The sequence below is a fragment of the Zeugodacus cucurbitae genome, chromosome 2, assembly GCF_028554725.1.
Source record: "Zeugodacus cucurbitae isolate PBARC_wt_2022May chromosome 2, idZeuCucr1.2, whole genome shotgun sequence".
Taxonomy (NCBI): Eukaryota; Metazoa; Arthropoda; class Insecta; order Diptera; family Tephritidae; genus Zeugodacus; species Zeugodacus cucurbitae.
In genome coordinates this window covers 199,074-226,802 of record NC_071667.1, presented here as the reverse complement: position 1 = coordinate 226,802, position 27,729 = coordinate 199,074, and the positions used below count along the sequence as shown (strand labels likewise).

General features: G+C 33.1%; 3 protein-coding genes across 6 annotated transcripts; 2 read left to right on the top strand and 1 right to left on the bottom strand.

The window, feature by feature from the left end:
• The first annotated feature begins 1,801 nt into the window (after positions 1-1,801).
• On the top strand, positions 1,802-5,546 carry LOC105208428 (conserved oligomeric Golgi complex subunit 1). Of its 2 annotated transcripts, none has more exons than XM_011178260.3 (5): positions 1,802-2,040; positions 2,099-2,781; positions 2,837-3,903; positions 3,972-4,616; positions 5,139-5,546. In XM_011178260.3, the coding sequence occupies exons 1-5, from the start codon at positions 1,901-1,903 to the stop codon at positions 5,277-5,279; spliced, it is 2,676 nt and encodes an 891-aa protein (XP_011176562.2). In that variant the 5' UTR covers positions 1,802-1,900; the 3' UTR covers positions 5,280-5,546. The 2 variants fall into 2 exon arrangements, with proteins under 2 accessions (XP_011176562.2, XP_011176563.2); XM_011178261.3 differs by having other exon boundaries at positions 1,902-2,040; positions 2,124-2,781.
• Positions 5,531-7,374, bottom strand: LOC105208427 (uncharacterized). Its single transcript, XM_011178259.3, has 2 exons — positions 7,211-7,374; positions 5,531-5,824 (listed from the first exon to the last, which is right to left on the bottom strand). The coding sequence occupies exons 1-2, from the start codon at positions 7,289-7,291 to the stop codon at positions 5,687-5,689; spliced, it is 219 nt and encodes a 72-aa protein (XP_011176561.1). The 5' UTR covers positions 7,292-7,374; the 3' UTR covers positions 5,531-5,686.
• Positions 7,375-7,501: 127 nt separating this feature from the next.
• On the top strand, positions 7,502-26,070 carry LOC105208465 (uncharacterized). 3 transcript variants are annotated; one of them, XM_029037709.2, is made up of 7 exons: positions 7,502-12,731; positions 19,747-20,265; positions 20,362-21,203; positions 22,007-22,241; positions 22,942-23,621; positions 23,943-24,048; positions 25,764-26,069. In XM_029037709.2, the coding sequence occupies exons 1-7, from the start codon at positions 12,725-12,727 to the stop codon at positions 25,913-25,915; spliced, it is 2,541 nt and encodes an 846-aa protein (XP_028893542.2). In that variant the 5' UTR covers positions 7,502-12,724; the 3' UTR covers positions 25,916-26,069. The 3 variants fall into 3 exon arrangements, with proteins under 3 accessions (XP_028893542.2, XP_054086698.1, XP_054086692.1); XM_054230723.1 differs by lacking the exons at positions 7,502-12,731; positions 25,764-26,069 and adding exons at positions 14,087-18,701; positions 24,116-25,723; XM_054230717.1 differs by lacking the exon at positions 7,502-12,731 and adding an exon at positions 14,088-18,701 and having other exon boundaries at positions 25,764-26,070.
• The last annotated feature ends 1,659 nt before the right edge of the window (positions 26,071-27,729 follow it).

Sequence of the window (27,729 nt, the reverse complement as noted above, 5' to 3'; positions counted from 1 at the left end):
ACTTATGAGGATTCTGTCAATGAAATGAAATTGCTAGCTCTTCAAAGTTAGACATTTCGACGAGGTAACTTTTGTTTAGTATTTATGTGAAACTAAACTAAACTAAACGAATTGACTAAAATATTATCCTGATCCTGGCATTGTAAATGATGAAGAAGTGGTAAATGAAAACGATTTGGTTTGCTGAATGATGTAACTGTAAGAATTGAGGTAGTCCCACGTCGCCAATATGATTCCGATTGGAATGAAAGTGATGAAGAAACACTTGCATTCTTTGCTAAGCGCAAAAGATTTTGTCAAAAAGAAAATGCACTCTAAATGCCGCTGGCCTTGCGAACTACGCACAACAAACTTTGCGTTCAATGCCGGTGCTTTGCTCAATTTCATACTTAAACTGTCCATTGTTTCCAGATGAGGACACCCATTTTTCTCAAAAATTAAACAAACAATTTTAAGTTTTTTCTTTTTATCATCTTATTTGTCCATTAATGAATTAGTAAATAACAATTTCCTACCACCAGATTCGATTTGGGCGTTAATTTCGCGTTCCCATTTATATCTATTGTTTTAAATTCTTATAAGTGATCTTGAACGGCGGTTATAAATGTCTCCGTCGCATTAATTTTTTTAGCAACATTTCAATCTGGTCCTTCCAGTTTCCCAATCAAACCAAACGTCAAAACCTCCTCCATTCAATCAACTATCAAAGTCGGGTAGGCAAAACCTCCTCCATCCAGTCAACTGTACAAAGTCAAAGAGGTTTTGACGTTTGATATCTCTCGACTGCGTTTATTTCGAGCACCTCTATAAATGAGCTTTTGAATGCGTTGACAGCTATGTACAAGGTGACAACACATACACACTTTTTATGTGTGAGTTTGAAGAAGAACTAAATAACATGGACGGCGATTTTCAAACTTTAGTGCACAGTACATACTATATACTGAGCTTTAGTGGTTTTTATAAGCAGTGTACATAGAATACCTCGAATTAAGCAACGGAAGGAAAAACCACCTACCTTGTTTCTTAAACTTCATCCCCCCTGATATTTAAAAATTACTTTAAATATTTAATGAATATATTATTAATAAATATTATGTTTCATAAAATACTTATATTGTAGCGAACATAATGTTGGTTGCTATTCTTAAGAATGTGAAGGTTGCTGTGTTGGCGTATTAAAGCTGAAAAAAAACTTCTGTACATCTTTGAATCCGAGTTCGAAATTCGGAGCGTTAAGCTCAATCTACATAGCTCGCGTATGCGAATGCGAATGCGAAAGCGAAATAATGCGCTTGACTGCGTATATATCGAGCAACTCCATAAATGCGGTTTTGAATGCGTTGACAGCTGTGTACAAGGTGATACACATACATGTGTATTCAACTCAACTGTCAAACGTTCGCATTCGCATTCGCGAGCTATGTAGTAGCTGCTTTAGTTGCGAAAACATGTGAAAGCTCATAAGAACATGTACATACATATATTCAACTCATCTGTCAAACGTACACATTCGAATACGCGAACCATATAGCTCTTGATTTAAGGTTTTTATTGTGTTCTACGATTCAAATCATGGTTCAGACTCACCTGTGGTCAGTCACATTAAAAATGAAGTAGGTGAAGTATTAATTGCTTCTAATATTCAAATAATATTTTTTTTGAAAAGAAACTGGAATAAAGTTTCCTAATTTCATAAGCAAAACAGAGCAAAAGCGTATAAATAAGTTGTCTCCCTAATGTCTCGCTTATAAAGTGAGCTGTTTGCATTTTGGCTAACCGGCGCTAGATGTAGCTGTAATCAATCAGCTGTTACCGACGTGTCCAAGTTTTGTTTGATATCTGTTTAAGATTTTTCAATAATATAGTCCGTAGAAAAATTTGTGAAACCTTAGTCGGCATGATGGACGCTGCAAATTTATTGAGTTTGGACGTAGACACTTTATTCGATCACCACAGTGTTCCAGAAATCGATATAGTTCATAAAAAAATTCAATCTGTTGTAGAAAACAAACGAGAAGAGCTACGTCTAATGGTCGGGTACGTGTTTGTTAGATGTATAATACATATAATATTTATATTAGACTTTTCTCATCAGCGAACGATATCGTGATTTACTTCAGGCTGCAGATACTATTGTAGCTATGAAATATACATCAGAAAGACTTGTGGAGCAAATGGATTCAATTACTAAGAATTGTCGCAATCTTAACGACCAACAATTATTGGGATTTAAAATTAGTGAACCGGAGGATTTACTTCGTAATCGCAATGCCAACAAGCAACTAAATAATTACTTTAGTACAATGATGCAGATCAAACTGTTGACGACTTTACCTGAATTAATTTGGACACATATCGATAATGAGCGATTTTATTGTGCTAGTGAATTGTTTATATTAAGTAGACATGTCAGCACTGGATTGCAGTTAGATGCGAATAATTTGTTAATGCAACATCTACCTGTTGCAAAAAAACAATGGGAAATTTTAAAGCCATTCAATCTGACGATAAAAATACATGTTCTGGCAGCCTTAGAGAAGGAGGATTTGAATGTCAATGTGGCAACAGATTGTTTGCTTAGTTTGTTAATATTGGAAAAAAACTCATTAAACAGTGTTTTAAAAACATTTCTAAACTTACGCTGCAAAACTTTTTTAAATTGCTTGAGCAATGATAATCAGTGGTCTATTGAAGAACGGGGACGAGTACAAAATATAATATTAGCGAGTTTGCGCATATTAAACAACACAGTTAATCTAATAGAGAATTGCTTTTTCGGTTTGTAGCCTGTGCTAAATAATAAATTTATTTAATATACTTTCTTAACTTCCAGAAAATGGGTTACTACTGCAAAAGCTGTTTGAACATAATGATGTAAATTCATCGCCAACAATAACTTTAATCCAGCAGTTTGATACAGTTAACACGTATTTGCTTCCGGAAATTATTTCGAATTTCCGTGTTAAAATCGAAACAAAGAATCTTGATGAAGGGCAAGCCCGCGAATCCCTTGAACAATGGATCATTGACATCAGACGGATTGCGGGAACGCAACTCAAGCAACTTTTTGATTACGTTTCGACAATGAGTACAATCAAACAGATAAAGACAGATGCTTATTCTTACAAAAATCATTTCAAATTCGATAAAATAATCAAAATGCTAAAGTTAACTCAAACACTAGATTTTTTCGAACAGAAATATATACCACTCATCCATCAACGCATTCACGATATTATACACGACAATTGGGCTAGGGCAATGCAAACAACATTTGAGTCATTGGAGCGAGCTTTAACAGATATCAACATGAGTGAAATGGACATTTGGTATGAAAGCATTAATGATCTTCCATCAAGTTTAGAAGTAGCGCTAAGTGATGATACTAAGGTTAAAAAGTTGTTAATGAAAACAAAAGGATACGACAACGATATAATAAGACTCTGCGCTGAATTCGATGGGCAACTGAGAAGTATTATTTCAGAAATGAACGTCCTTCTTGAAGAGCAAACGACTCGTGCAGAAGATAAGCTTTCATTGATTGTTTTTTTGAGAGAGACTTCTGAAGCACAACTAACACATTTTCTAAGTCGGGTAAAAAGCCTTCACTTAGCTCCGACGCAGCGTAGTGAACTTTTATTTGTAGCACGTTGCTTTGCAGCTCTCGTTGAACTGTGCCCCAATTTGAAGGTCTGTTTCTGCCAACGAGGAAACTGGCGCCAGTGGGTGGGAAATGTTACCGCAAATAGTATCGAACATTGGAATAGAGTGTGCATGTTAATTGAAGAAGAATCATTACATTTTTGGCAACAAATTGTTAAAGGCATTTTAGAAGAGAGCAATTGTGAGAATAATCTTCGAAGTAATATTACTAATGAAAACATTATAGAAGAATTTGCCGTAAGTTTGATCATAATATAAGATCATATAATATTGTAATATGTTAATAACATTTTAATTGTTTATAGAATTGGGAAACTGTTGAAATCACTCAAAAGGATGAATCAGAATCAAACATACATTCCACCTTTCGCATTCCTAATCAACCACGTATTTCACTACAAACGTATCTTTTTAGATTAATACACATGTTGAATTCGAATGTGCCACAAACTTTACCAACCAAAGTATTGCATTACTACAACATGACTATGTTGGCACAAATCCTGCAGCAGTATCAAAAAATCCTAACCGACAATTCATCAGGCAATCAAAACATCGCCTTACAACTGTATTTTGATTTAAAATTTTTGCAAACTATATTTGCAATCACTAGGGATGACCGACAGTTGAATGATCACTTCATTACTTTGCAACACATATGCAAGAATCGCATTGATCCATTTGATTTCGAATTATTTGCTGAACACATATCAACTAATGTAAAAAAATCGTTAGCTCGGTTCCATTGTCAATTTGGAGTACTTACCCCACCATTCCCAGCACACATGGCTCCTAAAGCATCCGCGATGTTGTCACACGAGAAAGATCCAAATGTTTTGTGTTTAAGTTCAATAGGTTCATCATCGGCATGGTTCCCCCTGCTACCCATTGTAACCTCTGCACCCGTCGAAAATTTGGACCGTAAAAACGTTCTTATGAACAGTGAAAAGGTAAATCACGCGCTTTGTGTTAGTATATATAACAGTTACAGTATATTTTGAACATTCAATTCTTCAAGGATATTTTCTTTGATTTGTAGCTAACCCTGCGTAAGCTAAATCTATTTTGGGACCGATAAGTATATTTTTTAACTTAAATTGATGTTAATTTTGTTTTCTGGCATTAAAATGTCCAACTGTGAAAATGTAACACATTAAGGCATCAACACGAAATTTTAATTACTGATTACATTTAAATTAAAAAATTTACTACCAAAATACTACCCCAAATTCTGTATTTGGCTACGTTTGCACTAAATTTGCATAATGGATTTTTTGCCACTGAACTAATGTTAGTATTTATTTTTGTGTTTTTCATTTGGCTTGAGTTAATTTTGGGAGTTGAGATGCTTAGTACCTTACTCTTATTAAACATATTATTACAAATATAGCGCCATAGCAAGCACATATGTATATTATACAACAAATATTTCATTCTTATGTCTTGTTCTTCTTGGTTACCTGTCTTTTCAGCCTACTTCGGCAGCAGCAAATAAAGCGAGTATATTGGCAACAAGTGCGACGAATGCAGGAAGGAAAGTTAAGTTCGATTCCAAAACGAAATCAGGAGCGGCATCTTTCTTTGGTGCAATGTCCCAAGATTGGTTTCGCTAGTAAAGTTGTTAACAACTCCTCTCTTATACACACATACATATGTGCACATAACATTTGAACAGTATGAATGTATGTAATTTATAAAAAATTCAGCAGGCCTACCATAATGTCTTGTAATTATGTATTAGAAAACATTTGATGTTTAGTATAGAATTAAGCCTTACTTTTTAATACTGCACATTCTTTTGTCTCATCTCATATATAGATATAAAAAGCTGAAGCTAAATATTCATTTAACAAATAAATGACTATTTAAATGAAGCATGATTCAATACAGTTCTTCTGTTTACTGAACTTCTTCCTCTGTTTAGATTAACTTTACAATTTTATTTAAGCTGGATGTTAAGCTATATATATACTTATTAATATACAAAATAATTAGAAAGTGTAGACCGGATGGGCCGTTGTTATTTCTTGTTTCCTTTTTTGCCTCCTCCACTTGCGCCAACCTTCTGATCTTGTCCTTTTTTGCCACCAGTTTTTTCCGCACCTCCTCCACCTTTATTTTTGTTTCCGCCTTTATCGCCAACGCCACCACTTTTTTTCTGAAATGTGGGTTATGTGGAATAAAACAAATCATTGAAAATACATGCAGGACATGTGTTTAATATGTTAGGGTCTATTCTGGATAGGTAGAAGTTTGACCTGTTACAGTATCCTGAACGAAGTTGTGTGAGGGCAACTGTCGTAGTTTAGGCTTTCCGAGTCATCAATTCATGGCTATATCTTATGTACTAAAATTTTAGTTCTGACTCAAAAATTTCAAAAAAAAAATATGGCAAAAAAAATACCACAATAGATGTGTCGTTTTTATCACTATTGACTATTGGATTTACGCCGAGGGCTATCAACTCGGTAATATTTACAATCGAAACAACTTTTTGACGCTGTTGTCGTATAGCGCCGCCTTCAACATTAAAAATAAACATTATAAAGATTGGCGAATAAAATAGTAATTTTAGAGATTGGTGCATAAGGAGGTATACATAAATCAGGCTCATAATGAAGAATACGCAAATGGCAAATCTAAATATAATAATAAAATTACATGATTTATGCAATCCATAGGTGTAATATCAAATTTTTTGGTCGGAATTATTTTATCTGGTCGAAAAGTTCGATTTATGGAAGGAAATTTCCACAAAAATTTACTTATACAGTGGAACTTCCATAACTCGAACTTCTATAAGTCGAAGATCTCCATAACTCGAAATAGTGTTTAGAAATCAAATTTCATACAAATTTCCTCCCATAAATCGAACTTTTCTACCAGGGCATAATACAAAAAATAAAATTTTGCTATCGACGCAGAATTTTAAAAGAGTCCCTTTATATCGTATGGAGAACAAAAAATATGATATTACACTTATGGGTTTCATAAATCACAACAAAGGAATCGGATGCAGACGTCAAGAGCTAAATGAAACTTTTTTTCGAAGTAAATAACTGAAACTGTGTATAAATCAATATTTTACAGTTTTTTGAAAAATTTTATGTTTAAGTGAAAATTCTATAACTCGAAGTCTCTCTAACTCGAAGTTTTTTTGTGGATTATGATGATTCGAGTTAAAGAAGTTCCACTGTATTTCCAATTCAAAAGTTCGAGTTATGGAGAACTTCGAGTCATGGAAGGTAATTTTTATGAACTTTTGCTTCTAAACGCTATTGCAAATTCAAGAGTTTGTATTATTTCGAGTTATAGAATCTCGAGTTATGGAAGTTTAACACTATATTTTAATAATTAGTTGTAATCCCATTTACTTCTTATCAAATGTATACTTATTAGCAATTATGTGAAAAATGGAAAACCTATGAATATACATACATATGTACTACATAGTTCGTTTATACTGCATATATTTGAGTTCAACCTATCGGTCCATTTGCAATCACTTTAATTACTTTGTTTGCATAACACAAATTTTGCTTACATTTCCACCAGCACCACCTCCACTATTATCGCCGCCACCGCTTCCTTTACCTGCTCCACTACCTCCCTTATTTTTACCCATGACAAGAGAAGTAGTATTTAATGTCAAAAATGTTGTTAATAATTAATGAAGATTGTTGTGCAGTACATTGAATCACACGGTTGTGTCACTGCCACACTAAAGAACCCGAAATTACAGACAAAAAATAAAATTTGCAAGTTTTCAAAAATATTTTCAAGTGCAAGTGCCCTTTAATAGGAGAAAGTTGGATGCTAATACAAACAACTGTAAAATGCCAAAAATAAATAAATAAGAAAGCGCTAAATACGAGCGAAACCGAACATTCATTTCGCATTACAAAGAAATAAAATACACTTGGCTGCACACATATTACCAATTTTGCCTATCATATTATGTAAGGTGATAAATTTTTCCATGAAATTATACAGATAATTTAAGTCAAAGATATGAACTGTTCATAATTTTTAGGTTAATATATATTTTCATAAGTAGTTTAACTTTTTCCCAAAATGTTCACATCAAAGAAATATTGTTGGTATGCCAGCAAGTTTGAGTTTTTAATTTATATTTTATCAGTATGTATGTACGTTATATTAATGGTATTGAAGAATAGCAATATCGTATAACAACCGTTAGTTAACTATAATTATAGAGCCCTATGAAACATAAGGTACCCGGGTACAATGAATGATGCAAAAATTCAATAGTGGAATAAGCTTGTGCCATCCATTGGGAAATAAACATTAAAAGCGGCTATTGTGGCCTTGCCTTGTGTTTGACCAAATGTTTGTTATTGCTGCCTATAAGTGGCGCTGAATGAATGCAGAAAAGCAAGAGCGATGCAATTATATATATTTACGGTAGCATGATCTCATATCGATTTAAGACGAAAGAGGCAATCATAATCGTAACTTTCTGAGTACAACAGAAATGCGTCTGCTCCATGAAAAATCTGCTTTGGAAAATTTGTCCGACATTCGCCGAGTAGCGGATCGCTGATTAGATATGATAATGATGTATTCACATGTCATTCATTATCACGAATGGGCTTAGGAGTTCCTAGCCTTTGAGATTCTAATGATGTTAACAAACTCAATCAAGATTGGTATTTTGTTGCAGATTCTACATTTTATCTGAAGTGTTTGCAGAGCTTCGCTGAGGTTTTTGTGAGTCCTGTTATGTTTTCAACATTTGATTTGATGCCATTTTCTTTATTTTGTGATACGATTCCTTGCAGTCAAGTTGGCTTTTCATTTCTGAAGTCGCTGTGAATAAATTCGCAAGAAGCGCATACAATAACTAATGGAGAGAATACACTATCAAGGAGTCAATTAATAGAAACTTCAATATGGGCTATTTTAAGATTTATAAATTCTCGTTGTGGGATTATAATACATTATTTTTTACAAACAATACAGGAATACGTACATCAATCCTGCCAATATGGTGAGTACTCTATGCAAACGTATAAAATATACTCCACATGAATAAGAGAGTGCTCCAAAATTATCCGAAATTCATACCAAATACGTGTGTGTATATTGGAATAATTTCGGTTGATAAGCTAACTAGAAAACACATATGTACATACGATTGTTGCGAGTAATGAATAAATGTAGAGGCATGATTTAGTCCAATACTGCATTTCGTAGAGTACTTCAATATCGTACAAATGAGCCATCGGTAAGATCAGGCCGTATAGGGCGTCGGCCTACAATATACTCTTCTGTTAGCATATAAAATAGTGGTTGTGCTAAACTTGTTTTCATCTAGTCTAAAGTCTACTGAAATAACGAAAATCACCAAGTATATGGGGGCTGAGGTAATTCCTAAATCGATTTCACTCATTTTCACCATCAAGGTACACTATATACAATACTATACAATTACTTAATTTTGCTAGATAAGATATCTCACATATTAAACGATATGTGCGGGATAAAGCCCACCATATTTTGGAAAACCTATAATTACATAGGTATATGGGAGTTAGGGGAAGTTATGACCCCTACTAATTTGTATGTATATATCTCGTAAACTACTAAAGCTATATAAACCAAACTACAGCCATTTCCTTTAGCCATTTTCTTATACAGTCTAAAAATGGAGGAGATCGGATTATAACAACGCCTACCGCCCATACAAAGGTTATGTTGAAAACTACTAAAATGCTTTAATTCAGTAAGGAAAGACACCAAACACATGGTAAAAATGCCACAGAAGGGCTACGTTCAAATTTGTAAAACAAATTTTAAATGGGCGTGGCTCCCCCACCTTATGGGTAAAAACAATTTCCTTAGCAACCACGTGTACCTTCACTATACTACAATTTTGTAGTCAATCTGATTCGTTCCTTTTACGATATATAAAATAGGCAGCAATGAAGATATCAGAACAAAATTTTGCACAAATACTGCATTTATAGTGCGGCATAGCCTATATACAAATCACCGAAATCGGACTATAACTTTTCAAGGCCTCAGAAATCGATCATGAGGTTATATAATTACTTTCGTTATTCCAATGGACTTTAGCCGAAAATAAATTGCAAAGTATATAATGTTCGGTGACACCCGAACTTAGCACTTCCTTATTTGTTTATTATGTGCTTTATACGGAAAACATTTGTTGCTTAGCATTTTTATACTCTCGCAACAAAAGTTGCTAAAGAGAGTATTATAGTTTTGTCCACATAACGGTTGTTTGTAAGTCCTAAAACTAAACGAGTTAGATATAGGGTTATATATACCAAAGTGATCAGGGTGACGAGTAAAATTCAAATCCGGATGTCTGTCTGTCCGTCCGTCTGTCCGTCCGTGCAAGCTGTAACTTGAGTAAAAATTGAGATATCTTAATGAAACTTGGAACACGTGTTCCTTGGCACCATAAGAAGGTTAAGTTCGAAGATGGGCGGAATCGGACCACTGGCACGCCCACAAAATGGCGATAACCAAAAACACATAAAGAGCTATAACTAAGCCATAAATAAATTTATGAAAATAAAATTTGGAACATAGGATCGCATTAGGGAGGGACACATTTGAATGTAATTTTTTTGGAAAAGTGGGCGTGACCCCGCCCCCAAATAGGTTTTTTTGCATATATCTTTCAAACCAATAAAGCTATATAAACCAAACTTTCTGCAGTCGTTTCTTCTAGCCGTTTCCTTATGCAGTCCAAAAATGAAAGAAATCGGATAATAACCACGCCCACCTCGCATACAAAGGTTAGGTTGAAAATGACTAAAAGTGCATTAACTCACTAACGAGAAACGTCAGAAACACCAAATTTTACATAAGAAATGGCAGAAGAAAGCTGCAATGAGATTTTTTTACAAAATGGAAAATGGACGACGCACTTATGGGGGAAAAACCATATCTCAGGAACTACTCGACAGATTTCAATGAAATTCGGTATATAATATTTTCTTGATACCCTGATTACACTGGTGGAATATGGGCGAAATCGGTTCACAACTACGTCTACTTCCCATATAACTCAATTTTGAATCCTTCTGATTCGTTCACTTTATATTGTATACATAAAGAACCGATAAAGATAGCGAAATAAAACTTTACACAAATACTGTATTTTAGCTGTGACATCACTTGTGGAAAAATTGTCAAAATCGAACCATGACTTTTCAAGGCCCCTGATATCAAACATGAAGAACTCAGTGCTTAAGGGTAATTTTTCACCGAAAATATAGGTAAATCTCTAAATAAATTGCGAGAGTATAAAATGTTCGGTTGCACCCGAACTTAGCCTTTCCTTACTTGTTTTCACTTTGGGTTTCTCTATCTCCTTTATGTTTTCTTAAAATAAGTTCAACATTGTAATATAAAAGAGCTTACATAATAATGGCATTGCTGACAGCTTGAAGATAGCCGAACATGTGTTGTACGAATTGCTGATTTTGCTTTCATTTATTTATATAAATTTAATGTTTTTAATAAAGTTTTTCATGCATGAAATTATTCTGTTTCATATTTTGCAAATCTAATATACATACATACATACATACATACATAAAGTAATGCCACTTTTCGTTGTAATTTTATAACTTAAAGATCGGTGACCCATAAGTTATATTAAAATATTTTGATAAGTGTAAGTTTGAAATTTAAAAAAAAACTTTATAATTTTCACGAGGAAAAGTCAGAAAATTGTAAAATTAGAAAAAGTGACTTTTTCCAATTTGCCTATGATTAGTTGATGAACGCCTTCAATGATGGAAGCAGTGGACTATTTTTTCTTTATATGAGATGAGTGCAATTCTCTAGAAGCACTTGACATATCATTGAAAGATCTGTGGAATAATAATCGAAAACCCTAATCGGAAAGTTCTATTTATGGAAGGAATTTTGTTTGAAATTTGACTTCTATTGCCAATTCAAGAGTTCGAGTTACAGAGAACTTCGAGTTAAGGAAGTTTGAATTATCGAAGGAAATTTGTATGAAATTTCATTTCTAAACGCTGTTGCCAATTCGAAAGTTCGAGTTATGGAAGTTCCACTGTATTTGATATCATATATATGTATGTGTATTAACAATAAACCCTGTTAGTTGCTTGGCATCATTTTGATTTATTGCCGATCTCATATATATATTGGGGTTAGAGGACAGTCTAAATTCTAGAACCTGATTTAAGATAACTCACAAATTGGTACATATATTCGAATAAAGTTCATTAGAATAACAAATATTTTTATATGTATGTTGTATTTTGGGCTATGGTAATTCGTAGATCGGTTTTTAATTTTTCGGTATCTGGAGCCTTAATAAGAGATGTAGGGGTGCGTTTCATAGAGTCCTCCTCCCACGAAATCGTAAGGCCGTTCTTGGAGGAAGATGAAATTGCGGACATACATACACCTAAGAGTGGGATTGTGTTCAAACAATATATTTTAAAGTCCATTAGTAAACCGAAATGACAAACGTTATGCCATCTGACATGTGGGAAAGTAGGAGTGTACATTTTAAGCAAAAGTAAACAAGATGACGTCTGGTAACGAAAATAAGTCATCAAGCAAATAAAGGTCGTAAGCACAAAATGCAATATGTCGAAAGTGGTAAGAGAAGGAACTCATGTAAAAGTTGCAAGACAAACGACATTTAAAAGCATTTGAACTGAAAAAATTGGTATATAAATGCGAATTCCTAATAGTAATGCATTATGTATTATGCATTTTCCAAGTGGTAAAGCTTCCCAAAAGCTTTGTCCTTAACAAATGTATGTTTGCTTGACAAATGTAAAAACTTTTCACTCCAATTTGACTAATATGGTAACTTTTTATTTAACTTCACCTGCTAACAAAAGTCCTATTTGCACATCTACACATATACGTGAGAAAATATTTTTGTAAACTTTAATGGCTGGTATGAAAAGTGCTGTATAAATTGATACAGTTATAAGGAAATACATCTGATTGATAAAATAATTAAATACTCGGGCTTACAAATGTGTAATGAAGAGCATAATTTCGAGCTTTAATGTTTGGTGAGTGTTTTCTTAGCCTAACCTTACCTATTAAAATTATTATTGTTACAATTCGCGTGTGTGTATGGATAATTATACAATAGTAATCGCGCATCAAAATTAAAAAAAGTAAATATTCATTAAAAATCAATGTATAACTGAGGACTGACTTTTCAAAAGGGGATATCTATGTACATCTTAACTTTTTTTCACAAAATAAGAAAACGTTCTAAGAGAAATATTTACAGACCTCTCGAATATAGTTTTTGTGTTTAGGAACTTTACAATTACATTGTTCTAACTACACAATTTCGTAAAAAATAGAACCTTGACATTTAGTGCTACTCAATAAAAAAAACAGAATATCTACTTTTGACTCGAAACTTTAATAATATCCCAATTTGTTGTGTACTTTTGTAAATATCCCCTTTTGCAATATTCATAATATTGTATTGCCGTGGTTTCTTTGCTGTTATATCCTTTCTTTCGCCACTATTTAGATTTTCGACGGTTTTCTCATCCCATAGGTATAATATCTTTTTTACTAAAATACTAATACATACTATAACTGCTAATCAAATCCTGGGATTATTTATATGTTGTAGATATGTAAGTCCAAAAATAATTAAATAATAATTGTAATGAATTATTCACTACTCCGAAGTGTGGCTAATTGCTTTAATTAATATATTGACTTTAGCACTGCCTCTTTTCGTTTGCGCTCGGATCAGCTTTTGGAGCGGATAAGTAATATTGATTTGGGACTTTTGCTACTAATTATAGGCTCGTGTGTCAGTTTTTAGGTTTGCACTAATCACTAGGGTGCGAGTACTAACATATTCGCTTAGCTACGTATGTCTAGAAGTATTACATGAGCGCATATTTATTCTCTCATAGTTACCTGAAGTGTAACACGTAAATAGGGTTTTCAGTTGTTATGTGATAATAGAAGCTTAAAAATAATATCTCTTGCGCATACAAATTTAATAGTTTCTTGAAGAATGCTATACGGTAATGTAACGTTTTTATAGGATTTGCAAGGGAAATGTTATTTGTTAAATTTTATTTAACATTTTCTCTAATGTAAGACGTATGAGCGAAGTAGTGTTCAAAGAGCGGTAGGGCATGCGCATAATTCATTTTTGTCTGTTGTGACAGAGAGGCTATTAATTATTTTCTTCATGTCGTATATCAAGTACATATGTATTAATTTCCTAGTCTAACTAACATTTTCGTACGAGTCTGTATTTTTAACTGAATATGGGAGCTAGCAGAAAATAGGAACCCAATTCTTCTCGAATGAATAATGTTTATAGACAACTGAGATCAGATTAGTTCAAATCAGTCAAGAGGCTCGTAGTTAATGCCATTACAATCAGTAACGTGACTTGTAAGAGCAAGAGCATAAAAATATAAAAACGTTTTACCTTGTCTTTCTAATTTTATCAGGATTTCATTCTTCATAAAAAAGTGGGTAAATTATAGTAGCTTCCACGCACTGCTACCGCGCTTAGCACCTTTTTCTTAAGTGATTTGAACGTTTTTAACATCAATCAACAAATTTCAGTTAACAACAGCTGTGCTTAGATATAGCGTGGGATTGGAAGCGTATCACAAATTCTGTAATAGTTTGTCAATACTACGTGAGAAGAAATCAAATTGCAATATTCAAATAGAAATTGAATACAGGCAACTGACAAAACGATTGTTTTATTGTTTGTTCGTCCATGTCAATAGTGTATGAGCAATTTACAAACTGGGAGGGTCATATTGAAGCTTTTCTTAGCCAATTATATACTTTTAATAAAATGGCAGACATTGATAAATAATAATTTATTCATACTTTATTTCAAAAAAAATTCTGAGGACCTAAGTGGTAACTAAAGAAAAATAAGGGGAGATAAACAAAAAATTAGAACCAAAAAAGATAATTTAAACAAACGAAGGAGAAAACAAGAGAAGGAGAGTCTTTCTTAATCCAAACATTTATAACAAATGACAAATATACACTTTTTCTTTAATGAATTCTTTAATAAATTCTCATGAGGCACGACAGTCAGCTTTCAAAATGTGTGAGTTTTAATTGTTTCTGAGAGCTAATGTAATGTTGAACTCATTTAATTGTCGAGTTCATTTATTTGTCGACTTGTTACATGTATTTTCGAATAAATTTCGGAGGTTTAACTACTTCTATGTCAATTCATATTTCGATGTCAAATACTAAATCACTGGCAAGAAAGGGTCTGAACACACTCCCCACAACAAGATGGTAAATGCTATTCAGTTATCCTTATTCGTAAACGCTTTACAAGCGGACACACAATAATATTCAATAAGCAAACTGTCGCATGTCGTGCTGTTGTCACAAGTGTCCTGTAATGAAAACACCTCTTTATTTTATTGGATTTGCTCTGCCGATTTCTGTTTGAATTTGCTTTGTTAATTTTTCAACAAAGTTTCTCTAGAACTGAATTGTAATTATCAAAGTATCATCAAATATAGTACCTGGGTTCCAATTATATAGCCTCGGGGTAACCCTGACTCTTTATTGCGCGAATTTGGAGTCATAGTAAAATCAAATACTGATGATATTTTCCTTGAATAGCAGAGCAAGACATTGCTAAAGTATATAACTAATATATGTGAACAGTATTTGTTGTATCTCCTGAGTTATGGCCCCTCATCCTCTGAGTTATTGCCACTCTTTCGCGTTCAGTTTGACCAGTTGAAACCAGAAAACTGTCAACCTGACAGTGTGCGCGAAACTGTGCTTTTGTGCCAAGGCGAATCCAACATCCTTAACTTGCAACAATAATACAAGTGCGTTCTGGCTTACGCAGATAATTTTTCAAATATGTGCGAAGGTGGGTGTTGCGTTAAGATAAAACAACTCTTATCTTAATTATTTGCCGTTGTCATCAGGCATTTTGCAACATTTAGCCTTGAATGTTTGTGCATTATTAAAATATTTAGATTTTCTTTTCATTGGTATGCCGTTCGAATGAAAACAGTTTTGTGATGGCTGAATGTATACATACATACTTATGCATATGTGTCTGACAAAAAGGTCAGAGTATTTTTAAGAATTTTAGAATCTTTATTCGGAAGTTCCTACATTTGTCAACGTTCTTGATAAATGTTTACCTTTAAAGAAGTTACTAAGATTTCTAACATTTTATGTGAGGCAGCAGATATTATCCACATTCCTCTGTTGAAGCATATGCATTCTGCCAACATTTTAACCAACATGCACTATCTAGAATGAGTATCCCGGTCTCAAAGTTAGCGATTTTTGTCTTTCAACATTCGAAATATCTATAAAATGCTTCTATGAACGCAATATACTGTGTACCAACTTTAGTAGTCATGCCACCGTAACAATTTTACCTTTTATATACCTAATATTTTCTTTATATTTCACAAAGTGAGTAATAAAACATGTAATGAACTAAAATTGGCTAAATCACGCATTTACACTTATGCTTAAAGCTTCGGAGAGCATCTGTGTTATATGACGTTATCTCACAAAGGAGGAGCCTACCAACAAGTATTAGGTCATCTTCGTATGGTCAATAGATTTATAAAAGACGCAACAGTTTGTAAAAAATGAACTGGTTTGGAAAGTGTGAGTATTTAATAAATCCTTTAATTAAGGACCTTTTTTCTTATTTGGTGTTCCGAAAAAAAACAATATTCAAAATTTGAATAACTACGAAGTTATTTTGAGCTTTTGTTATTAAATTCAAGTAAATCAATGATTATTATTATTGATTTTTGGAATTATTCTTTGTGTGAGTTATTTCTGATCGATACGTTAAGTGGAAACTTCGAAATTGATTAAAATGTCAATTCCTTATGGCTTTAGATTTAGAGCAAATGCAAAATATCTTCCGTTTAGGTTGGGTTACAATATTTTTAACCTCATCCATTTTCAGAATTTCACAAAGATAAATTGCATAACCTTTTTAATGAAATCGTGCCATCTAAAATATTGTTGTATTTCACACTATAGACATACATGTAGATACATAACCTGATCTCGATTTGTGATATCTGCAATGTGGGTGATGCTTTTACGGAGACCATCGCAGGTGTATGTATGTATGTTTAATTTTTATTTGTTTTTTGTTTCGTTTGGTTGTGTCGGTTATAGCTTGAATTTGTTGAACGCATCTTTGCTGTTATGTAACAGTAAGAGGCACAAGACAGTGAGACGTGTTATACACATGTTATTAAAATAGTACACAAAATAATTAAAGCAACTTAAAATGGTACCGCACCAAAAACTTCTTCACGGATATGTAAACTAACTTTACTTTTTATTAATTCAATAATCATTAGTGGTAATATTTTCATTACCGGTTTTGCTTTATAGAACTACTAACGTGATTTTCTTCATCAGCATTGGAATCAAATTCAAGTTATACGTAGTTTATAATTTTAATTATTTAACAAATTTGGTGTTGTAGTGCTGTTTACGATTTTTATTCGACTTTAATTTAACATTCACGTAAAAGTTAAACACTGTAGAGTTCTCTTATGTTAAACCCTTTACAGAATGAAAATTGTAGTGAAATATCTACAGCATAACGTACGCTAGGAGTATTTTGGTTTTCCTTCTCACTGTCAATGAACTAAAATTCCAGATATACTCGTTCAGTGCTAACAGCTTTGAAAAGAGTATAAAATGCGGGCACCAGTGAAGCTACAGTTGAATATTATTATCAGTCAACGAGGAGAATCTCGCGTTTATACATCGTTGCGCGCGTTAATACACAGTCCTTGTCATATCGAAATATTTAAACAGAAGATTGTGATAGCAACTAGCTGTTGTGTACGTGCGAAAATACTAATTTATAATTCGCTTGTTTTGGGGTTGCTCATACGACACGTTGGTCCGGACGACCGATAGAAACGTAGTCCACGTTCGAAATGAGAATAGAGGAAGCAATTAATGTAAATATAACATCATACATAGTATGAACTAAGCGTATTAATTAATTAAAGTCCCCTAATCGAAGAGAAAAAATATTGCCGATTATTTTATTCGATCATAGTTTGCAGCGTTATTAGATTTTACGCGTACTGAACTTAGAACCTAAAACAGTTAACATAACTAGCTACTGAAAAAACGTAAAAGATTAATCTGAAATGTGTACATTTATACATATGTAGTTGTATTAATTATTTTATTATACAATACTAAAAAAATTTTTGATACAATTTCCATTAAGCACCCGAAAGAAAGCCAATTAGAGAATGTTATTTTCAAAAACATTTGAAATTATAATTTTCAAAAAAAAACAATGAAAATATAAACAGATTATTGCATAGTATACTAGTAGGATCAACAACGCTTCCACATACACAAATAAATTTGCTTTCAGTTGACTTCAGCGGTAGAGATACGCTTCAATAAATAATTAAGCATAACTTTCGGAAGAAATGAAGTGGACCACATACTAAACTATATGAATGAAACATTTCAAATCAAAGTGAATGAATTTAAAGAATTAAAAAATTCAGTCAAATTAATTATTAAATAATAGCATCAATTCCAATTTTCACAAAGTTCGCGAAATCAGCAACGAACAAGTTTAATAGTGTAAACTCATACAACTCTCCATTGTCATTTTTCAAGGTTTCTAGACCAAGTTTTGAAGGTACACAGTCAAAGTGCAGTCAAACAAAACAAATAATATGCACACTTTCACCATTATGTCAATAACCAAGCAACGAAATGTAAAGTGTAATCAGAATAAGTTAATTTGTGATGAAGAAGTATATGAAAGTGGAAATATTACACATTCCCCTAAGAGTTTCTGAATTTCCCTGGAAAATATATAAATGTACAAATGTGGTGTATAAATACAGCAGCAGACATTGATTACTCCATGTTTCCGCATAACCAATATAAAGTTTTAATTGTCTTGAAAAATATGAATATTTCCAACTGGTTGATTCTATTCGGTGTTTTAACAACCATTCCAGGTAAGTAAGAAATAGTATTTATGAAATTAAACACAATTTTCTAATGTTTGAACGTTTTTTTTATTTGTCTATGGTGTTGTTTACTTCAAGAACCAAACCATAGAACAAAATATCCTTTTAATATTTCATTATACCGCTAACGTCGAATCTATTCGACAGTTTTTATCAATAATTTTCGAATTTCTAATTTTACACTGTAATTTAACGTAAAAGTGCCTTTCCCGTTTAAGTGACCATATTTTGCGGTCTAAGTGCCTTTCCCGCTTAAGTGACCATATTTTGCGGCATCGTTGTTTTTTCTCTAAATTGACATATAAAATTCCCCACTTAAGTGCCTTTTCCGCTTAAATGCCTGCCACAAATACAAAATTGTTTGCAATTTTCCTCTTTTAAGTGCCTTTTCATATTTGTGACATTTAATGCGCTGAGAATTGTCAAAAGGAATATATAAATAGATTTGTAATGTTTTTTTTTTTTTGAAAAAAAAATTTAATAAGTATTTTTGTTATTAATAATAAATAAATGTGATTTTCATTCTAAAAAAATATTAGATTGAAATATTTGAGAAAAAGCTTGGTAAGTACCTCGAGGCACTTAAGCGGGATTCATTTAAGTGCCTTTCCCGCTTAAGTGTCTCAAAAGTATTGCATATTCAGAGGGTGCACTTAAGCGGGAATTACTGTATATAGAGTATTGGCGAACTAAAGCATCCCTCTAGTATGTTTTTTCTAAACTTGCAAACATGCCACCTATTACTCTGTGAATCGGACCTATCCTTTCCCCAGAAAAAAATCCAGACGAGTATGTTACCATAATACAACCATACTTGCAGTTGAGTCTTCTAATATGAAAGAAATCCTTTTAATTCTCTATAAATTCAGCATAAAAAAATTTTCAATTTCAGCCGATTTGGTCATTGGTAAAAGTATTTCTAACTTCAATCAGTCCTCTACCAATTCGTTTTATGTCATTTATTAACTGACAAATATATATTGGTTTTTATTTCATTGGTAGAAAATACTCGAATACATTTATCATATCACAGGTTCGACGTTGAATGTTATGGAGAGAGTAGCAGTGACGTCTACCAAAGCCGTGACAGATATGACAATACCATTGGTGTTAAAAACAGTAGTATCAGCTACTATGCAAATAAATACAGAGGCTGATAATTTGAAAACATATCGAACAAATAAAGAAAGTTCTATGCAAACGAGTTTCGACTCACTAAATTTGGAGAAATCGACGATAGTGCCGACACTACCGAATCAACTGAGTTGGGATATAATACTTAAAACTAAGAACCAACATGCAAAAGAGAAATATTCCATTCAAGATGTCCAAGGAAACTTAAATAAAACATCTGAGGATGCTGAGTTGTCCACTATGAGATCTATAAAAACAACTACGGCATCAGCAAAAGCCAAATTATTAAGAGAAAACTCAACGCAATCAATAACGAAAGTTGAGGTGGTAACAAAGCGAACAAAAGGAGTATTGAATGTGACAGGGATAACTAGTATGAGTGTTGGGCGAAAATATTCAGAAGGAACTACCAAAACAGGTGATTTCTCGAAGGCCATAGAGTCAACAACGAAAACGGCACTAAAAGCAATAATTACCATAAGGAATATATTAGTAACAGAAACCTTAATTTCAGGGGTAAGTGTCCCATCGGCTCGGTCATCTACCATTATCACACCGCAACAAGAGATACAATTATTTTCAATAACTGGTACAAATCAGAAATACGCACATCAGAATCAGCAAAACATGACTAGTGGTCAATACCCCTCCAGAGAGCACGACATTGACAATATCAAATGTAATTACCATTACGACTACAATAAGAAGTATTTGATGAAAAAAGATGATCACAACAACGGTATTGTAGATGAACGTGACAGTAGACATATTTGTAGTAATAATCAACGTCACACTACTCTTTATGTGCGATCTGAGGCTCAGAGAGAAAACCGGCACCGCAATGACTACGACTTAAATAATAGCAATATGCCGATGAAACAGCAAAAACAGTCGATGAGAAAATTACGTCAACAACGAACTCGTCAAGTACGGCAGCAACAATTTAATTTAACAACAATCGCACCTATTAGAGTGCAGGAAGTGATGCCACAGACCGAAAACTACGAGCATTTGATCGACAAAGATACCAACATAAGACGGTTCACAACGTTTTCGAACCAAATAGTACACAGTAAAACTAATGCATCGCGAAGTTCGAACGCTCTACTGACACTTTTAACAACTACCTATATGCCTTATCCGGACACAACAATGGAAGTAGGAAAAACAGCTGTTGGGCAGAAAGTTGTAAACATCACAACAATTGAGTCGTCGATTCCAACGGTATCACTAAAAACAATGAAATCCACGACGAAGCGACCACTACATACAACTACACAACTGCCAACCCCTTTAATCGACGACTACCGGTCGGTGATTAGTCAGGCAGGTACACATGCCTATCTCCCGTGTAATGTAAGTCCAATTTATAAGTTTGTGTACATATACTCGTATTTGTACTTGTTTATATGTATTTGTTGAATTTTCTGCTATAAATAAGTTTGCAATTTGCATATTAGGGGAGTTTAACATTTGCTTAACTATAAGCACTTTGAAGATAAAAAGTATTTTGTCCGATTATTGATTCATTAGCAATTCCCAACATTTCCGTTATTTAAATATATTAATAGAACCCGGTCATACCAGGGAAAATGTCCTTGTTAATGCGCTTTTTACACAGTAGATAAGGAATGATCATATTTTAAAAATCTCCGATATGAAGAGAGGTAGCACACGTATGAGCTAATTTTGACTTATATTCGTAGAATATCAAATATTTAAAAAATCATCCCCTGAATAGAGCTAAGAAAAGTGTGTTCATCTTCAATATATACTTACATATTTTAAATAATATGCGATCAATTCCACTGAACAACACTTGACACCGGGAGCTTGAGTAAAAACGTGCATTCTCTGATTTTCATCATATAAGCTGGGCTGAAAAAACTTATACCCCATAGAATTAAGAAGAAAATGTAGATTATTTCCATATTTAGGATTGTTTGGTAGTTACTAACTTATCCTGTAATTAATAATAATTATTTGAAAAAATCATATGTATATTTTCTTAGGCTAACTTTGAAAATCGGAGAATGCACTTCTTTTATTTATGTATGTCTCAAGCTTCCGGAAAAACTTAGTTCCCCCAATACCCAGCCAAAGTCCATTTCGCCGTATAGTGTTATTACACATATGTTGTTGTATATTTCGGTGAATAGGTGAAGCAGATTGTGAAAAACCCGATATCCTGGTTACGAGTTCGCGATGGACACATTTTAACAGTCGATCAAACGACTTTCATTTCTGACCAGAGATTTCAGCCAATTTTCACACCGAATCCTGAACGTTGGTCACTACAAATCAAATATGTTCAACTTAAAGATGAAGGTACTTACGAATGCCAGGTATCTACAGAACCAAAGTCGAGTGCCATCGTCTCACTTAGAGTAGTGGGTAAGTAGCACTGTACAAAGAAATCCGTATATTTTCTGATTTGTCAGGATCCATTTAAAAGAAAAGCTACCACTTTGAAAACTTGCACTAAAATAAAATAGGATTATTTTACTATTATTTAATTATTTTACTACAATGTTTCAACTAAAATTCACGCCTATGAAAACTTCTATATTGAAAAGATACCTAAAGAAACGATATGAAATTATAATATTAATTTTTACCGCAACCTTGGCATACAACAATATTTAATATTATAACCGAACATTTATTACCATTTATTATTATAAATTTCATGACACCAGGTCGTTAATAATATTCTATATATAATGCCTTACAGCTTGGCTTAACCTAAAATATAGAAAATATAGATATATATCTATACATATGTTCTTATAATAATGATAATATGCTAAATTGTATTAACTGAATTTCTATAATCTTAATTTCCTGTACAATACCCCTTTATTATCCTGCAAACATTTCTCATCGGAACGAATAAATTTCACAAAATAAAAAATCGAAAACCTGCTACCAAATATTCACTGCTCGAAAACATTCAAACACGCATTAAATCACAACTAATATATCCGATGTTTAACGGTTGGTTGCGCTTTAATTATTCTCCCTCCTACACTATTGAACTTTTTGATTGCAACAACCGCTGCACACTGTCGTCGCCGCCTGTTCATTGGTGTAGAACCGAAAACGGAATTAATTGGGGAGTCCACCCAACATGTCACAACTGGCAGTGAAGTGAAACTACGTTGCATTATTACTCAGGCACTGGACCCGCCAGTTTTTATTAATTGGTTCCATAATCAGAAGCAGATTTATTTGCATAGCCGGAGGGGATGGCGCACGGAAATCGAACGCGTCGAATTACCTATATCTGATTTCTCAACGACTTCAGATATAACAACCTCAACAAAGAGTACACCCACAATAACAACGACAGCAACAATGAATAATGTAGAAAGTACAACAACAATTAATCCGCCAACAGGATCTGCTACAGTCTCTTCAGCAAATGCCACAACAACAGTTGATGACACTTCTATCGACTTTGGAACTGCGGGAAAAAACACGCCGGTAGTTCACGCGACAACTAGAGACGGAGAATCGGCAACCAATTTACCACTCTCTAGATTAGGGACAGACGTCGTGGACGATTTATTGGATAACCACGATAGGTTTGAATTTGGCACTGGCAACTTTGGCAACGCCACTTTCTCACAGCTCCCCACCACGGCGGCGGCAGTGGTCACCATATCAACACCAGTGCCAACCAAAGTAAGCACTACTCATTGTCCGCCAACTACATTGACAATAACGACAACGAGTACACTATTGGCAGCAGTGGAGGTACGACAAGTAACGGTAAGTTTCTTTTATAATTCTGATTATTAAAGTTTACATTTACATACTTGAAAGACGTTTGTATACTATGGTCTAACTACTTTTACATTCCAAAATAATGAATAGGCATGTGTAATTTATAATGAGGGTATTTTATTAAGGATATATGTAATAGTTTTTCACCTAACGGTGCCAATTTCTCACAATTTGTAAACATATATTGTACATACTATATATCAAAAGTCATTGCTGTGGTATGCTAATATTGTTATAATACATTGTACTTTGACCCCGTCTCTCACATATCTAGTGTAATGTTTATTTTTTCAAATTTAATTGCAGACTGCATCTTTAATAATACCATCGGTGAAGAAAAAAGACTCTGGCAATTACACCTGCAGCCCATCCAACAGTGCTCCTAAAACAGTTGTTCTTCACGTTCTCAATGGTATATTCTCTTCTATTTACACATTAATAGGTTTACTTTCCTATATAAAAGTTTAATTCTAATTTAGTTAATATAAAAAGTATGTACATATGTACTCTATTGGTGATATAGTAAACGCTAAAGCGCTGCAAAATTTATTGAAAGGGTTTTGAAAATTCAGAACATTCATTGTACGTGTTCGATCGGAAGAAGTAACTATTTTAAAGGCGACAACAATAATGTGGACTAATGAATTAATATTTTTGTCAAAAAATCCCATTATTTTGTATGTATGCATATGATGTCCAATTATTAATTTATTTTCTGACAATCAATGAAAAATTAAATTAAATTGTTTTATCACCACTCTATAAATAATTTAATTTACATAATACGAACAAAATATGTCATTAACACCGACTAACGACGGGCGGCATGAATGTTTCTGATCTCTTGAAGCAATGGTGACCGTGTGTCAGTATTGGCCATTCGTTATAAAGTGTCTTGTGTCTTGTATGTATGTTTTGTGACGTGACTGTATTTCTTCCAATTAACTAATAATTTAGAAGGTTATTGGAAATCTAACACTTCCTTAACGATGCTGTCATGTAAAAACGATATTAGCTATTACCTATTTGTCACATTGTTCGATAGACATTGGTGTAATTTTTTTAATATTTCACAATTTGACCCACATATTCGCCATAAAGTCCACTAGAATCATCATCATATAGTTTGTATGTATGGACACGATTTTGTTCATTTTTGGCACAGATGCACTCAAGTAGATATCCTTTGAATTTATTTAGAATATTTAAGAGATTTAAGTATGTATATTTTCGGTAAAAGAAGGTCACAAGCACTGAGGTGTTGATATGTTTTGAGTTCAATTTCGATGATTTTAAGATGGGTGATGTCACACTAGAAACGCAATATGTGTGTAAAGTTTTGTTCCGATATCACCACTGGTGCTTAATTTACAGATTGCTAAGTGAACGAATTAAATGGTCTTCAAAATTGTGTTATAAGGTAAGTAGGCGTGGTTGTAAACCGATTTCCTTTAAACTATGCTATAGGGATGCCAAGGAAATGTTACGAACCAAATTTTGTTGAAATTGGTCGAGTAGTTTCTTAGCTATCGCTTACACGGACAGACGGATAGACATCCGGATTTCAACTCTACTCGTCACCCTAATCACTTTAGTGATATAAACAAACATTGGGTGAACATGTTGCAAGAGTATAAAAATGTATATGAAGTTTTTCAACGCGAAGTGAGATAGAAAACCACACATATGTACCTACAATGTACATGCACACTACAATGGTGCATTATGGCAAGCGTCGAGTCGTAACATTTGTGTATAAATTCTATGTTTACAGCTTTAACGCTGTACATTGTTTGGGGAAAAGACGATCTAATTCAGTTTTAGCATTTAGCACATTTTAGAAATATAATGAAATGTCAAGAGAATGATGAATTCTACGGCTGAAGCGAAGTTTATTTAAAGGACATACAAGATCGCTGCAAAACTGTTCAGTATTACTTATTAAGAGAAATGTAAGTTACTTAGTAAGTTTAACTGTAAGCATTCAGGATTCAATATTATATATGTATATCGTACTGAAACAATTAAAATATTGCGCCATAGAATTAAAAGCATAACTACCACGAAATTGTCATATGCATTCTTCTAAACTGTATTTTATTTTTAATTTGTTGCTCCTACTTGCAGGCGAGTACTCTGCATCGGCGATAACGTCGGGTGAGAGTGGTAATATTAATATTTCTATGCAATGTAAGTGGCGATTAATACTATTGTATCTGATGCTTTCGCATTGGCACCACGAATTCGCCGAAATTTCCATCCAGTTGCGATTTCCTTGAAGCAAATAACAGATATTGTGAAGAATATTATTGACATGCTTGACGGTTGATTATATATTATTATATTATATGTATATATTTGTATATATATCATTTATAAAGTAATTTAGTTATTATATTTTATATTTTAGTACTTGTAAATATGGAAAATAAAATGAGGAATTTATATAAATACTACTACATTAATATTTCATAATGTAATGAACATTAAAGCTAATTTATATTCAAAATATTTTTTTTTCTATCAACTTAGGCTGTTCTTATATATGAGCAATTACATACATACATAGTTAAAATAATTGTGGTAACATTTAGTCGAGTCGTTTTACTTAAATAAAGTTTTCGCAATTTTTGTATTATATTCGAAAAAAGTACAAAGAATTGAATTTGCTGAATTTTTTGGGCAATACTGGCCGATGCCAAGACCGATTAATCGCAAAGTATTTGGTACTTGCGTTTAATTAAATTTTTGTATTAATAACTCCGCATTGATATAAAAATACCGAAAATTCGTGTGATTTGGTGGTTTTCATGACATCATTCCATGATTACAAAAAGTACAGTAAAGCCTGTCTAAGCTGGACTCCTGCGGTTCAGCACTTTTTGTCCGAGTTACGCAAGTGTCCATATTATAAAGAATTATATTTATAAAAACATAAAAATGAATTATTTTGGTACAGAACATTTTGTCCAATTTGAGCTAGTGTCCAACTTTGCAGGTTTTACTGTATATGATATAATGTGATGTAGAAATTTTACTTATATGTTGGAATGATTAAAGTCTGGGGAACTCGAATACTGTTGTCTAAGTCCAGGAAGCGAGGGAAGGAAGCGTATCAAATTCTTTATAGCGGTTTTAGAAAGCAGCTAATTGATCAATTAACCGGTCTCTGCTCGATTAAAATGCTTATTAAGATCGATTTACCATACAAAATAAAATTTACATTTATTTTTATTTGAATTTTAATCGACTTGAAAATCAAAAGCTACTTTGCTTACGATACACGTTCATTGCGATTGGCTGAATTTTTTGATAAAAAAGCTACGATAGATGTCGCTGCTAAAATATCAATCAGCTGATGAAGCTTACCAACTTCTTATGAAAAGTAAAAACAAAAAGGTATAACAGCTGATCGGTTATCGTGTAGCCGGCAGTATAAAAGGCAAAAAAGGGTTTCTAAATAAAAATTTTTATTGATCAATTAATTTGACTGTCTAAAAACGCTATTATTCGGAATAAAACCAAATTCAAATTATATTATGAACTTGTGATTATAGCATTACAATCTCTTTTTGCTTATACAGCGTGTACTAGGGAGTGTTTATATTATCTTTCTTATTTTTACGTTATTTACGTTACTTTACGTTAAACGTGATTAGTACACATTGGAGTATTTTCAAATAAGGCATTTGCAACGAACGTATAATATCCGTTCTTTGGTATTGGTAAGGTATTTTAGTACAAAAACTTGTAGCTAAGAACGTATATATATGTTCTTCTTATTACATACATATACATACGTTCTTTATTTTTGTAGTTATCTATTTTAAGCCAACTTTGCCTACTTTTAGGCTGCTTTTATGTAAATACGAAATTTATTAAGAGTGTTGCAATTTTCACCAGAATCGTTTCTCGATTTCATTACCATTCACTGCAATTTTTGAATATTCGTCATGAAATCAATTGAATCATCTTAAGCATATTTTTTTGCATTAGAAATATACAGTTGAACTTCCATAACTCGATCTTCTATAACTCGAAGAATTGGCAATAACTTTTAGAAGACAAAATCCCTTCCATAACTCAAACTTCC